The sequence below is a fragment of the Elaeis guineensis genome, chromosome 9 (genome assembly GCF_000442705.2).
Source record: "Elaeis guineensis isolate ETL-2024a chromosome 9, EG11, whole genome shotgun sequence".
Lineage (NCBI taxonomy): Eukaryota > Viridiplantae > Streptophyta > Magnoliopsida > Arecales > Arecaceae > Elaeis > Elaeis guineensis.
The window spans coordinates 11,654,965-11,671,761 of record NC_026001.2 but is presented as its reverse complement, the minus strand read 5'-3'; the positions used below and the strand labels follow the sequence as shown (position 1 = coordinate 11,671,761).

The 16,797-nt window shown below is 35.3% G+C and overlaps 1 protein-coding gene across 3 annotated transcripts in view; it reads right to left on the bottom strand.

Annotated features, from left to right (window-relative positions):
- Positions 1 to 16,233, bottom strand: part of LOC105051580 (uncharacterized) — a 32,408-nt gene extending 16,175 nt beyond the window's left edge. Inside the window, exons 1-9 of one of the 3 annotated variants that reach the window (XM_010932095.4) lie at positions 15,872 to 16,233; positions 15,282 to 15,635; positions 15,016 to 15,118; positions 14,490 to 14,597; positions 12,536 to 12,717; positions 9,721 to 9,916; positions 8,675 to 8,932; positions 7,182 to 7,328; positions 765 to 843 (exon numbers count right to left, since the gene is read on the bottom strand). In XM_010932095.4, the coding sequence (XP_010930397.1) occupies positions 765 to 843; positions 7,182 to 7,328; positions 8,675 to 8,932; positions 9,721 to 9,916; positions 12,536 to 12,717; positions 14,490 to 14,597; positions 15,016 to 15,118; positions 15,282 to 15,635; positions 15,872 to 16,152 (1,708 nt within the window). In that variant the 5' untranslated portion in view covers positions 16,153 to 16,233. Of the gene's footprint in view, positions 1 to 764; positions 844 to 7,181; positions 7,329 to 8,674; positions 8,933 to 9,720; positions 9,917 to 12,535; positions 12,718 to 14,489; positions 14,598 to 15,015; positions 15,122 to 15,281; positions 15,636 to 15,871 lie in introns of all 3 variants that reach the window. The other 2 variants (XM_010932096.4, XM_010932094.4) reach the window with 2 other exon arrangements.
- Positions 16,234 to 16,797: the final 564 nt, after the last annotated feature.

Genomic DNA, 16,797 nt, shown 5'->3' with positions numbered 1-16,797 from the left:
CACAATGGATAAATGACTTAAAAACTAAGTTGTTCATGTTCTTAAGCTGTGCTCGCAGGCAGGAATCTGTAGTACCAAGGCACTCATGTCCAATATGAAAATCCACATCGAATATATGTCACATAAATTACATACTTATCAAATCCCCTGGTTGCAACTTGCAACTCATAGAGAACATTGGAGAGTTGGATTCTTCCAAAAAATCAATCGACCCATCATAACGACATTAAAATTGAAATTTTACTTTTTTAAGAGATTAGTCGAGGATGTTGGTTTTAAAATAACTCTGTGGTCTAATGTTTCTTATATCATTAATCAAAGTTGAGAGTTTGGATGTGTATATTGGAGATCTCAAAAATATAAGATCAATTGTATGTGTGAGAGAGAGGGAGGGGAATTTAATGAACTTTCTTTTTTTCCTACTTGTCCATGCATCACCATTTGTCCTCTTGCCAAGCATGATGCTTGCATGTATATTCAAGATTAATTGTTGCATTCATGTCCATGCAACAATATGGCGAATGCTAACAGATAATAAATTTATTTCAACATGTTTCTTAGCAAATAAATGTTGATACTTGACAACAACAAAAGCATAGTTGTTGCTTGAAGACAAGGCAGCACAACGTTTAATCAAAAGAAAACACAAACATGCAAAAAAATTATAATAAGTGAATAAACCATGCAGGTTAGGAGAACATATTTCTAGCAATCACCCTGTCTGATTTTCTAATAATGCCATAACAGAGAAAGATCTGAAGAACCTTTGTAGAAGAATGGAATAGCTTTTCCTCTTTCCTTCAGGGCTAGGTAACATTGAGCAATTTTAAGGTGCCAACTACCCTGCAAATTTAAGGAATTGCAGAAATATTCAATAATAAAGTTTACAGGAGAGCAAATAAATTGCAGCATGAAGTAGGATATGGCTGGGAAATAATAACAACGTCGAGATAATATGTGTATAAAATCATTTAACCTACTTCACAATCAACACTCAGGGAAAAATCAAAGATATCCATGCCACACTAACTGACAAAAGTATGTCCTAAAAACAGCTTTATACATAATCTAATTCAGAAAGCTTTAGATTTCAGCTATTTGACACTTCTAATATTATGACCTTTGCTATAGATTTTGCTGACATAGTATTAAAAAGACAAAAGCAGCAATATGAAATGACATAAGGACCACAACAACGTAGAATTAAAACTTCCCTCTTACAAGGCCAAATAAAAACTGAATGAATACAACTATTACAATAATAGCAGTGCATGCTAAACCAAGTAAAATTTAGTACAACAAAAATAAAACAAACAAGCACTAAGAAGGAAAAGCGCATACTAAGCTTTGAATTTTTGGAAGAAGCAGATGATTTGGGGCAAACTAAATTCATATAGGGGGAGGGGAAAAAGAGAGGTTCAAAGGATACAAAACAACATAAACAAGTTAACAGAGATTTGCCAACAACATCTGTTGGAAGTGAACTTAAGGTGAACATCTATTCATCTGATTTATAAACCGTATTTAAGAAAAAGAAGTTACATATTTTTAGAAGTGAAAAAAAAAATTCAAGTTGTGAGCAAAATATATTATGGCTACTAAAATGTGACTATATAAGTTACTTCACAATCCAAAAGAAACCTCATGTCTCCCACACAATATGAAGGTTTAGTCAATACGCTAGTTGATCCAATAAATTTTATTAGAATGCCCTTAACAGAATAATGAGGTACTAAAGGTACAATATCCCATGAATTATTCTCTGGAGGGCACCCAACTATTACTAAAAAGTATTCTGATGCAGACTGTATCTATGACACGGACGAGGCCAAAGAAATTAGTGGACACACACACACACAAAATCTAGGAGGTGCTATGATTGCTTGGAGATCCACCAAGTAGACTTTGAACAATGGAAGGCCAAATCGGAACGAACAGCCCAGTTCGGCCCGGTGGTTTGGCCCGTACCGAGCTGAACCGGCGCGAAAACAGTCTAGTTTAGCCTTATTTTTTGAATCAAGGCTGAACCAACCCAAACCGGGCTGAACCACCCGGTTTAGTACGGTTCGGGGCTGAACCGATCGGTTTGGCCCTATTTCCTTTTTCTTTTTTTAGTGTCAGTGGGTGGGATTTTCTTTTTTTTTTTTTTTTGCTTTTTTTATTGTCGGTACGGTACCATACCATACCAGCAAGTGCTGATTCAGCCTTCTTTGCTTTGAACTCTATATCCATTAGGGAGGAAGAGTTCATTGCTCTTGGCCTTAAGGGTGAGGAGGCAGATTGACTCAGCAACCACTACCAGACTTACCTTTGTGGAGCAGGGCAGCCCTTACCGTTCCTATTAATTGCCACAAAAAAGCAGCCATTGCTAAGGCTAAGCATAAAAAATATAACACATATCCAGATATATGCATCTGAGGCAAAATAGAGTAAAGGACTCATGGAAAAATGGAATGATTGCTTTGAACATGTCAGATCAAAAAATAAGATATATGCATAAAAAATATAACACGTATCCAGATATATGCATCTGAGGCAAAATAGAGTAAAGGACTTATGGAAACATGGAATGATTGCTTTGAACATGTCAGATCAAAAAATCAGATGGCTAATCCTCTATCTAGTGGTATATCAAAAAGACTAAATGGAAGGTGGGGAGAATGGGGTCAAAGCCTACAATGTAAATCACCTTCAATGTCAATCCTACCTTATGAATGGATATAACAAGAAAAGGTTCAAAATGTAAGATCAAGTTGACGAGTGATTTGGAAAAGCATTCATGTACCAGAGAAGAATAATTCTTAGCCCATTCCTATGATGAATCAACACTAACCTGCAGTATGAAGAGGAAGGACATTAAGCTATGCATTGATCCGTAACTAAAATGTAGGGCTTGCAGGATGCCTTGAAAGGACACACCTATACAGGTTTGGAAGGGGGGTTGCTTCCTAGGGGAATTTAGGCTGTTTCATAGATCAACCATGAGACTGAGATAGGCACAAAAGCCTTAATGTGCAAACATGTTATCTGTGATCTGTGTTGTATATTGAATTTGTAATTTTGGTCCAATGCTCAAGACATTAGTCAGCTTTCCCTTGCATTAATTGTCACATATGTATACTAGGTAAAGATTCAAGTTATGAAGTAACGTTCAACCGATGCACAATTTGTTCTCCCTAATTTTAAAACTTTGATGCTAGATTTTATATTATTACTTAGTTTCATTGAATATATTTTACATTATTTAAGTTTTTATTTCATTACAAACTTGAATTTTTAGGCGAATGTTAGTGACTTAGTGTTTCTATCCAAGGTAAATTCAATTTTATGTGAATTAAGGTTCCGTCCAGGAGCCAGTTCCTCCTTTGATGCCTTACAAGACTTGGTTGTCTAGGTGCCACATGGCCCACATCAAGACTCACACCCTTTTATCCATAAGAAGTACTAAACTTAGTAGCATGCAGCAAGTTAGACTGTTGCAGGTGACTTGCAGACAGGCACTCGCAAGCATTTGGTTTTACACAAGCCACTACAGTTGCAGGCAACTGAGTTGCAACTTGCAACTTTTGACCCTTTTGTTGCAAAAGGGTTCATAGCCACATTGTATTGCACATAGCCATTAGATGCAACTTGTCCTGGAACTAACTCATAGCATCCTTGCTATCATGCTTCTCAGTAATCTCATCTTCTTCAAGCATGCCTATAATACAATAATATATTACTGCATAATAATATTATTTTATTATATGATATCATAATACAATCATGTATTCATAATTTAATATAAAAATAATGATAAATTGAATAATTTGCTATTGCTTTATCATATTAGTATATAATGCAGCTATAATGGCACTACATAATTTATCATATTATTCTATATTCAGATAATATAACACTTAGCATAAAAATAGAAATATAGATACCATTATTATGTCACCATAATTTCTAAAGTACTATAATGCTATAAAATGACCATTATATAAAATTATGCATGCCATTGTCAACAATCCTATGATATTATTAGTATAATATTATTGTAAAATTATAATTGTACCATTATTTTATACTATAAGAATTAATAAACCATATTATAAAATGCATAATAATTATTAACATATTTCATCATATTATCATGCCACTAATATTATTACGCTTGGAAACTGTATATATATTCCTATGAAATTTTATTACTTTGCATATATATTCCTCATACAAAATACAACGTATTGACATTATTATAATAATATTATATTACATTATTGTAGAAATAGTAAAAACTATAATTGCAACCATCCAGCCTTTTCCCAACTATCTTGGAATTGGCTTTATGGATCTCATTCACCAACTATTTCTAGGAATACTCGGTGAATTAAAATACATATTGCTGAGCCTAGGGATCTCATTCACCAACTATTTATAGGAATACTCGGTGAATTAGAATACATATTGCTAACCCAAGATAGTTGGGAAAAGACTGGATGGTTATGGTTATTGCATACTATGATAGTCTAGAATATATAATTTAGCAATATCAACATATTATATTCATAAGTAAAGTATAATAGCATACTAAATATAATATTATTATAAAAATATCATTGCAACATAAAATTGTATAAAATATGATTAGTAACATAATTCTATATAATATTATATTCACTATTCCTAAAGGGGCAATCCTACTTAGCTGCACTTGCAGTTGTTTCTTACAATGTCCTAAACAGAACAAGTACTTCTTGTAATTGTAATTGCAAGCAAACCAAATAGACAATCGCAGATAGAATAGCAGATTTCTACCAGCAACTGAAGGAACTATTGCGGGTAATGGAAGTGCAAGGAACACAATAGCCTCTTAAAATTTGTGATATTCATGCTATTGTTTGGAGTATGGACCATGGCCGAGGATTTGGGTGATGCCTTGAAGATGGAATTTCTGCATGTTAATGTTCTTGCATTGAATGGAAACTATGTTATTATGATTTATGATATAACCCTTTTTTGCCTTATGGATTCTTTTTATGTATATGTAAAAAGATACATATTTATTTATTGTTGTATACCCATTTGGTACACCTTATTTTCTTAAAAGATCTGTAGTATTGGTAATATCGTTGTTTGTGTAACCATGCACCATATCCACCTCCATGCTTCATAAATAGCACATAACAGTTTCCCTTGGTCACAATGACATGCAACAATCTGAGTATCCAAAAGTGTCTTTGCACATCTAGCACTTCCAGCCAACACTATCATTGACATTGTTACTCAACATTTCATTTTTCATCTGCTAATATATCAGAGTAAAGAAATAAATTGCTTTTTGCTATCCCGTGGCCAATAATTTATTAACTGCCCCTTTATACCTGATAACTGCATTTACTTTGCAGATCAAATGTTGTATTTTCCTCGAATCAATATTTTGAATCCCTTAACCTACTAAACAGTCCTAAATATCAAATTAACAGATCATCCATAAATAAGATACACAAAAAGCCCTTATCTTCAATATCACATCAAAGTTATTCGTATTATGCACAAGCAAAAGTTAAATCCCCATTCAAGCACCAACTCTTGAGGCACTCTCCACAAGCAGTTACTCTTCCACTTGGCATTCTTGTATCTACATTTTTGGTTAACTATCAGAAGGAAATAGTAACATATGAAGAAATTTTCTTAAAAATAGTATTGTAAATAAATTTTCTAAAAAAGCTCTAATAATAAAAGAAATTTTGTCACCTAGGGTCAAATATACTAGTATAACTATTAATAATAATAATAATAATAAAGAAAGAAAGAAAGAAGAAATGGTTAGGCATTAAAGAGCAAAACACATAATCAATCAAGTATGAATGCCTAAAACAGGTGTGGTCGAAAGACAACAAGCATGATTCAACCTAAATTTTGGGTTTTCCAGAATATTTCCAAAAGAAAGACCAAGATTGTTGTAGATGAATAAATGGATGAAATTCAACACAGAAATGCATCAACAGCTCAATAATTAAAGACTGATATTAGCAGCTTCATGATCAAGATAATGAACTCAGATTTCCAATGCTAAATGGAAGACCATCAGTAGACTGTTAATTTACCACTTGACCCTAAAGCTTATGCTGACAGAGAATAGGTCAACAATGTATATCAGGCTTAACAGCTCCACTTACATGCATCATGGACCATTCCCATGGAAGGATAACCAAGATCAGAAAGAAGCAAGTCAAGATAACATACAAGAATCAGGATAACAAACAACTCGGGATGGTTAAATAAATAACCGGAATGGATGGGATCCAAACTCATGACCTCCAACAACCTGAGCTTTGATCTCATGTTAACTTACTACATAACCCTAAAAGCTGAATTGACAGGCAATGGGTGGTTAATAGCAGATATCGGGCTTACAATAGGCAATTGTCAGAAAAGATTGGCAGGACCATTTTCTGCATGAGGAGCTACAACCAATGCAATAAATGAGACAAATTCGAAATTGTATAGAAAATGGTTTATCAATAATCCAGGCTCTGAATAAACAAGTTCAGAAATTATGAACAAACTTGAAGCAACATATAGGGAATTGTCCTTAAGAAAAATTTTAAAAGGAATGCCCTGTATCAGCCCATCTCCACATTTTATTGCTTCTGCAGTATTCATGTTTTCCTATGTGATAGATTTTTCTGTTTGTGTTACACCCTATGATTACTACTTTCATAAAGAGAAATTTCTACCAAAACAAGATGCTATAAACACGAGAGAATGTAACAAGATCTAATTCAATCATCAAACAGTACCAAAAGGAAAATCAGTGACAACTAAAATAGGCCAAATGCATGAGGCTCCCGCCATTACAAGGTCTGCGGAGGGTTAGATGCATACAGCCTTACCCCTGCCTGCGGAGAGGCTATTCGTGTTTTGAACCCATAACATGAAGGTCCATAACATGAAGGTCACAATGGAATTGCACCAAGGCTTGCCGTCATGAATTAAAAATTCCTTTGAACGCCATTCTTTTTAAAATGCAACCAGTGTGAATGTATATGCATGTGTACATATACATACATAGTGTACATATATACACTATCCTTTTTAAAATGCAACCAAAGTGTGTATATGTGTACATATACATGCATGCTAACATTCATAGGGACATACATGGGTGTACAAAACATTAGAGGTTACCTTACATTGTCATCACCAGCAACTCCCTCCAGCGAAAGGTAAAACTTCAATGCATAATCATATCTCTTAAGATCTGCAAGCGAGTCAGCCACTTCAGTAATCAAGTCTCCTTTGTCTGCAGCATGCTCCGTTTGCATATCCTGAAGGAGAACCTGAAATGAAATGGAGGGCTTGGCATGAACAGTCTTCAAAGAAAAAGGAGAACAAGGCATGATTAAGAAATATTGCTTGTATTCAATGTGAAATGACGCCTACCATGAATTTCTGCAGAAAACAGATGTGATCTAATCCACGTTTCTTACATCTATAATGTCCAGCATAGGGGATTTATGCATATAAATGTGGGGTCAATTGACCCCACAAGAAAACTAAAATATATTAGGCACATATATGTATATGTGTGTGTGTGTAGAAAATTCAAAACTGACCCCACTAATTTTATAAATTGACCCCATATCTGATATAAAATTTTGAAAAGGTAAAAGATAAAAAAAATTACATAAAAAGAGTAATTATGATATGCATTCTCTTTTTTTAATGACTCACATATCCTCTCTCTCTCTCATTCTTTCTCTTTCTTTATTAATTACTTCTTTATTTATCTTTTAATACCTCATCCATCCATCTCTTATATTTAAACCCCACATCAATTTATTTTTTATATGCTAGAAAGACTGACCACATCAAAAGATGAAAGGAGTAATTATGACTTATATTCTCTCTCTTTAATGACTTTCATATCTCCCATCTCTCTCATGCCACTTTGACCTCTCTTCCCCTCTCTGTCATTCTTTCTCTTTCTTTATTCATTGCTTCTTTATTTATCTTTTAATGCCCCACCCCAACCTTATGATCCCTCTCCATCCACCCCTTACATTTAAACCCCACATCAATTTCTTTTTGATACCTTAATCAATCCAAATATAATAGAAAACCTTATGTTCTTCCTATCTCTCTTCTCTTAGGTATGTCCCTTTTAGCTTCTTTTTTTTTAACACTCTTTTAGTTTTTCTTTGTTTCTCAATTTTTTCACTCATATCAAACATATATGATTAGAATAATTTTTAGTTAGCCATTATAATTTTAACATTTAATAATATTTAGGATTTTGCTATGGTACTTCTTTATAATATTTTATTATAAAAGATAGTTAAGATATTATATATTATTATTTTTTAATATTTTTTTAAAAATAATATTTTATTATTATTATTTTTCTTTCTTATTTCTCCCTTACGGCTTCTCTGCTTCTTTTATTATATTGACCCCATAAAGCAAAATTTCTGGATCCGCCACTGATGTCCAGCAATGTGAATGCAAAATTGCAAATTTATTACGTAATCAAATTATAGTTAGCAAGTAGAGACACAGCCAAGGATTGGATTATCTTGGCAGCAAAAAAGAAGGGCAAATGAGTGAAAAGGTAAAAATTTATTTCGTGCGAGGACTTATTAACTAGAAAATGAACATGTTGCAAAATGAAAGGATGACAGCAAACCTCAACATTTTCCATGTTTCCAAGATAAGCATGGCAGATTACTGCCTTTGTTTTTAGATGTAATGGCAATCCCTTTTTCAAACAATATGCTGTGTGTGCATGCTCAAGCTGCCTAAGTGCCTCATTATGTGAATTATTCTCCATGTACAAAGAAATCAGCAGGTCAACAGCACCCAGATCAGCTTCAGAAGCATGAGCATTGACGTAGTCCTCCAGAATACTGATAGCCCTTTGAACTTGACCACACTTTCTGTACATCTGATAAATGACAAAGAGAATTCAGAAAGCAAGATTCTGAATTAAACCTATCTTAACAAATTACTTAGAATGCCGCTTCAAAATCACTTGTCATATGTTTAGTCTTCAAATACAAAATGCCTGCAAATAGCATCAATCTGCAGGCAGCACAATATCTGCAGAAGGTAAACACATGCATGCAGAGTCAAATACATAAGTTAAGAGACTCATGGACATCAAATGACAAAATGAAGACCTGTACAAACAAGAAAAATACAGTCAAATGCCCAAAAGTTCCCACTGTCAACATCTGGCATTTATAAGACAATGATAAGAATGAACTTTGACTAATGGAGGGATGAGGTTTCAGGGCTATGCACCTGCATCAGAAAATCTCAATTGTGGAATTCATATAGTCATAGCGTCACACTTCTAGACTGTAATAGCTGTATGACCCCCAATGCTTAGATATCAAATAGGAGAGATGCCAAGATATCTGAGAACATAACTACAATATAATACAGGTCTATTCTGACTATTCCAAAATCAAAGTTATTCTTGAATTGTTAAAAGAAACATCCTTGTCAAATACATGAAAGCAAAATGGCTAGATTCAGCTTCGCACAACACAACCCTGGTTCTCAGAACAACTAAATTTATCAACATTGGAAGCAAATGGTAGTCATATGGTACACCAACATGAGATTCACGAGGATGTAGAGATTCAAAATTCAAGCTCATAAAATTACTTAAAACTGTATTCAAAATTAAGTTATCTGGCAATAAACATATACTGAAAGAAGTACAACCTTTGCAGCCATCTTGCGTGCCTCGATATTGGCAGGATAGATTGCTACTATCTGAGCATATGATTCGGCAGCTTTCTGGTACTCCCCAAGTTCAACACATAGTAATGCACGGTCAAATCTCAGGCCTACATCTTTTGGATCAGCAGTTATTGCCTTTGAAAGGCAATACCTAACCTGACCCACATTTTTCTGTTCACTGCATTAAAGAAAGTAAAAAATAATCAGAGGTAACCCAACCAGTCTGACATTACCTGAACGAGTCATAATTTGAAAAATGCAAATTTTAAAATGCAGAAATCATTCTATAATTGGGACCAAATGAGATGAGAGTGTCCGAATAGGTGGACATATAACTACTGGAAAATATTTCTCAACTCGCGGTAACACTTGGCAGGAATTGTAATGCAGAACATCAATAAAATTATTAAGCAGCAACAAAGAAATTTCTGATGTGGCGAGCGCTTCTGCCCATAGTTGATACAGAGAGCAGATAGCCAGACATCTCATTAAGTGAATGGCCATACCCAAGTATAGATGATCACTGGGCGGCAATACAAGCAATTATTGCACAGCATGGAGACATGGTAGTCAAAGAGGTGCAGGCTTGTTATATTTTTATGCAAAGCCAAAGATACTGATATTTACAAATGATTGCAATGAGGTGCTGCTCATCGTGTGTCTCTTACTACAACATATGGACCAAACAAATCTACAGGTGATTGTTTTTCCACCTCAAAAAAAAAAATGTTATGTTGTTTCCAGGTAAATTTCATTAAATTGGTTAATGTGGCTACCACATATACAGCATACATGTATATGTGCCTCCATCCATCCTAGTAAATGTTCAATAACATCATAGCTTTAAACAAAATTCCAAGCCCACTAATACTAATATCAGGTGATAAGTGAATTATCTAGTTATGAGAATCCATAACTTATAAAAAATAGGCCCTACAATTTCAAAACAAGTACAGGTCAAGGGTGGAAAAAGAAATTAAAAGGTAAAATACTTGCAATAAATAGGCTGAAAACCACATATGAGGTGTATATTTTACTACAAAAAGAGACTATGGGCTGCAGTTTTTCGAAATGACCAGGCAAGTTCTGTATCTTAGGCCAAAAGCGACTATAGAACTTGAAGGATATGAAGGCAGCACAAGGAATTGAAAAAAATGCCCATAGTTAGAAAGGCCACATCACTTGTAATTGCTCAGATAAGCTCCATAAACCAGATATGGTCACAGAGTCAAAAGTTTTTCTATGTGATACTATCCTGAGCATCAGAATTTGCTTCAAATGCGTATTATATAGTTATAAAAATAGACCAAGCAAAGACCTCAATTTAGATGACAAAACAACAGCGAGTATAATGCAAAAGCACTCATCAACATCCCTTCAACTTTCATAATGAATCATTACATAGGTACATGCAATATTGAGGTTTTAAAATGAGTAACTCAACAACAATTAAAAGCAGAAAGCAAGATTTACCGTCTCGATACCGAACCCTGTACTGGTTCCATTCTATTATAGTGTCTATATGCAGTTTGATACGGTAATAGACAGTATACAGAGTGTCAGCACAATATGAGACAGCGTACCAGTACAAGACCAATATGGTACAGTACGCCCCATACCAAGTAGCACCGCAGATCATGCAGAAAGTGTTGGTTGAAGAGAGGAGGGAAAGAGTTAAAAAGAAAAATAGAAATCTGGTACGCAACAATATTTCCATTTAGGAATGGTGACCAGTTCCCTCACATAATCATATACAACTAGAAATAACTAACTAGACCAGTCAATGTGGTTCAAGGTGTTAAATTTATTTGATCTTTACATAGTCAAAAGGGATGACTAGAATCATAACCATAACCATTGAGCTAGTCCTAACTATTTGCTCTTGGCTACACAAATCCTCATTTGGCAAGAATTATTATTTCAGGCTACCTCTAGTAGTATTTCAAGCTTTCTCACATCCTTTATCACAACTGACAACTTTCATCCATGTTTTTTTAGGTATTACCCTCCTCTTTTTCTATAATTTTATTTTTAGCAAAAGATTGAAGCACTTCTTAGTGGAGCCCACCAGATCTTCAGGTTATATGGCTCTACCATCTTAATCAATTCTCCATCAGTTTATCCTAAACATAAGCAAGTCCAACAACTCTTCTAGTATAGTGATTTCTCACGCTATACTAACTAGTCATGCCCATCTCAACATTCCATTTCTGCTTTATTAGCTTGGCCTCTAAAGCTCTCTTTATCATCCAACATTCCGAGTCATACCACAGTTCTAGCCTTCTAGTCATTCTACAAATCTTTCTTGTGGATCAGCAAGATAATACGTTGACCACATAACAACCTAAAAGCACCTCTTTGCTTCATCTAACCAGCTCTAATTCACTTAGATGTCTTTATTTATCTTCTCAGTGTTTTCTGTAATAGATCCTAGTTATCAAAAGTCATTCACTCTAAATGTCATTGTTAAAACAGAAGCCGATTAGAGAAACCTTCTTTTTTAAAAAAAAAGGACATAATAGCAACACAGTAAAGACAGCAATCGGTAAATCAAAAGCAAAGTAAGGAGGAAAGAGAGATTTTCAGGCCATGTACGAATTAAAATTAAAATTTAAAATGAACAAAAAAAAGTTGATTGAGTTTACTTTAAATGTTGATGGTTTAAGTCCATGATAGTATTATAGCTAGTCAGATGAAAGACAAACTATGAACAGGGGGAAAAAAATCTAGAATCATGATTCAGAAATGCTTCCATTGACCTGAAATTGCAAGAGATAAGATCATAAAGAGAGCTCACATTGACCAGGCTACAAGCTTTTTCCACAGAGATGGGTCCTTCGGTGTCAAATGTGCAGCAATCATGTGAAAGTTTAGAGATTTTTTCTTGTCGCCTTTAGCATCATAGATTAGACCAAGTACATAATATGCATCAGGCAAATTTGGTGCAAGCCTGACAACCTCTTCCAGTAAAGGAATTGCCTGTATTCAAATTTTCAAAAATGGACATCAGTATACAGATTCTTTTATTGTGACATAATGGACAAATATGTTGTTGCGAAACTATGTAGAGTACCCATATAACAACCTTGATGAAACCAGCCATGCACTATTTTACTTTGGTTCCATTCCGGAAGTAAATAATTTACAACTTACAAAAGGAACAACCATGGAGAATTCTTCAAGGCCATAAAATAAAGAAAAGAAAAGAGTCATTAAACAATTTGAAAATGGTCATTACAGTCATATAAAATAAATTCACCATCAAGCCAAACAGAATTATTCCTACACCTTAGCTGGGTTATCCAAGTGCAGTCCATATGAAAGGATTCAATTTTGAAAGGATGAAAAGAAATAATTCATGCACATGTTAAGGTTATAGGAGAAACTACTCCATCAATGCCTCTAGGATCCAATAGAGTTGAAGTGCAACCACTGATATTATTTTCATGCCTACGCAATTGATAGAGATCGAAAAAGAAGATAATGCATCTTGAATATTGTCATACTCATAGGCAGCCATCTAGTTGCTTAAGATGTGTGTGTGCACGCACACGCGTGCACTATAAACTTCTTAATAATAAGTTACATGAAGTTATTAATTATGATAACATTTTCCCATTATGATAATTAATTGCTTATGTCTAAAGATACAAGTAATATGACTCCTCACTTCTGTAAACCCCTTTAGAGGCGGTGTCTCTATATGTCCACATGTGTGCATGCGCAAGGCATCTATGGGCCTTACTAATTCAACTAACCCATACTTGTTTCCAAGCAGTCCCTCTTCTCTGCATTTGTCTTCTTTTATCCACTATTTTCCCTCTATTTTCATTCTCCTCTTCTTCTTTCTCATCTTTTTCCCCTTTCTCATCCTTATTCCTTCCCCTTATTTTTTTTCTTCTTTCCTTTGTTTATTATCATATTGCATATATCTATACATTAAGGGTGCGTTTGGTTAGCCATTAAAAAAGTACTTTTTTTGCTTTTTGATTTTTAAAAAGCAAAAATCAAAAAGCAATGTTTGATAACATCATGAAAAGCAAAAAGCAAAAATCAAAATAATCAAAATAATTGCTTTATATGCAAAGCAAAAATTTTTTACTTTCCAAATTTGCTTTTCTGCTTTTTTTGCTTCCCCACGTCTAAAACACCAAACCAAAAATGTAAAGAGTCCGAACCCTTCTCCCTCATCGAGCTCTTCACCTCCCTGAACCCTTTTCTCTCCCTTTCCGAACTTTTCTCCTTCATCGAGCTCTTCACCTGCCATCCCCAAATGTTGCTTTTTACTTTATAGCAACGTAGTTACCAAACATACTTTTTATTTTTTTGCTTTTACTCAATAGCAAAAATCAAAAAAAATAAAAAGTACTTTTTGAAAATCAAAAAGTGTAACCAAACGCACCCTAAATTTTTTTATCAAGCTTTATTCTCTCCATCTTTTCTAGTTTTTCTTGTTTTTCCTGTGCTTATCCCTTCCTCAATTTTTTTCATTCCAATCTTCCTTTGTCATCTCCTTTTTCCCTTCTTCCTTATATTTTCTCAATTCTGTATTACAATAATAAAGAATACTTTGTTATATGTTTTCCTCTTTCTTCCATTTTGTTTTCTGTTACAATTGGCACTGATCTTTTCGACCCAACAACATAGCAAAGTATAGGACAGACAATTTCACTAGAGTAAGCTATAATATTTGAAGCTTGTTCAAATGAAAACCCAGGAGCATATTAGTAATGGCCAAGAAAAATTCTCACCTCATCATAATCTCCAGATGCATAATGAAGAGTAGCATCTCCGATTTTTCTATTGACTTCAGGGCTAAGCTTATTCTTTGATCCCTTCTTTCTTCCCCTTTTCTTAGGCTGCTCAAAGGAACAAAATCAGTCAACTGCCAGTGAAATTATTTGGAAAAACAATATGATCACAAATGCACATACAGGTTTCTGAAACTAAAACCATGCAACAAGGACATGCCAGACAAACTACTTTCTAAACGGCTTGTTTTTGGTCTAGATACAGCATATCATTCAGACTGACATCATGTCTCACCCTATATCATCACCTCATCCCACAAATTTGATGCATTATAACAAAGACAATCACCAATGACAGATCCTTTCTTACTACCATGTATCAGAACTATTTTATGTTTCTTCGGTTTCTCATCCTAAGTATCACATATTTCAAAAAAAAAGGGTTATTGTAAGAGAGAGAGAGAGAGAGAGAGAGAGAGAGAGAGAGAGAGAGAGAGAGAGAGAGTAGTGAATGAAAATGCCGTACAGTTTTTGATCTTCTCCGGGAGCCAAAATTCATCATTTCATTAATCTCTTCCATTGTCACACCCAAAAACTCGTCCTGCCTTGGCTTCTTTGCAGACTCGCCACTACTAGAATAACTAAGAAGTCTTAGAAGCATAAACAGAACGGAAGATTCTCAATCAAAAACACTCATTACAAGAAAAAAAATTCCTTAAAAAGAAGATCAGTTTCTTATAACCACTGAACTAACATGAAGAACAAAGGTTGCCGAAAAGACTGGTCTTTTACCAGCTCTGTTGTTCAAGGAGGGCCTTGCGTTTCCTTTCAGCGAGTGCTTCATACTCAAGCCTCTCAAATTGCTGGTAAAGCTCGACACCATTGGCATCCTCTTGAACGAAGTCCAGCGGATCCATCTCTCCATCAAATTGTAATCTGTATCCCTCCTCTTCTTCCCCTTCGTCTCCTTCCTCTTCCTCCTCCCATTCTTCCTCCTCTTCTACCTCTCTTCCTCCTCCCCTTCTTTCATCTTCCTCCATCTCTACAACTCTGTCTTCCAGACCGGAAGCTATCCCCCCTTCTAAAATCCTTTCCCTGTCCTCATCCTCCTCCTCCCGTCTTGGCTTCTTGGTGGTCTCGCCACTACTGGAATAAACAGGGTACGCGAAGAAGGAAAACAATTAAAAAGAGACCCTTTAGGATGAGAACAGAAAGATACGAATAATGAATTGAGTAAAGATCAAAAAGATTCAATATTTACCACCACTAAAATACAGAAATATGACCAAAGACGTGCGAAAAGAACCAAAAAAAGATTGGTTCTTTAACGCAAAAACACAGAGTAAAGGAAAAAAGGGGAAAAAAAAAGACGGGTTCTTCACCGGTTATCTTGCTCGTGGAGGGCCTTGCGCTTCTTCGGGGCAAGGGCTTCGTACTCCAGCCGCTCAAGTTGCTGGTAGAACTCAACCCCATGGGTGCCCTCCTGAAGGTCCATCTCATCATCTAACCCTAGCCGGCAGCCGCCCTCCTCCACGTCCCCTTCCTCGGCCTCCTCCCATTCTTCCTTTTCTCTTCCTCTCCCTTCCCCTCCTCCTTCTCCGTCGCCCAGAGGGGAAGCCGGCACTTCATCTGAAACCCTGGCTTTGGTCGCGTCGTCTTCCATTGCAGGTCGGAGGGATTCTCTTTTTCGAACGAAAGAAAGCCGGAAGCAGAGGAACAGCAATGTAATGTAAAAGAGGTCGATTTCCGAACGTTTTTGATGGCGACTAAAATCGAAGAAAATATTTATCCGACTCGATTTCTGACGTCATGAGATCGCACCACAAATTTCCGGACAAGACCCCTTGGATCCTGCTCCAATGCCACCCACCGAGCCCAATTTAAAACCCCAGACCGAAACCGAAACTGAAACCGAAAAAATAAATAAATAAATAAATATAAAAATAAAAAAATCTATGAGCCCATAACTTGGCTCATTATTATTTTTAAATTTTTAATTAAAATAAAATATCCTTAGACCGTTAATGATTTATTTTTGGATCCCTACAACCTACTGTTGTCACTTATTGCTGTTTAAATCTATTTAAACGATAGAAATGACCTTGACGGTTTTGAAGGAAAAGATTAATCCTCATCTTCAATCCGTCATCCCCAACTCCATCCTCTTCTCCTTCTTACGCTCCAACACCATCGGCCATGACCTCGACAACACCACCATTCGGTCACTCAGGCATATGCGACCGCCATCCTCCTTTTTTCTCCATCTCTACCAGCAATGAATGGAGAAAATTTCTCGGTACACCCTCTC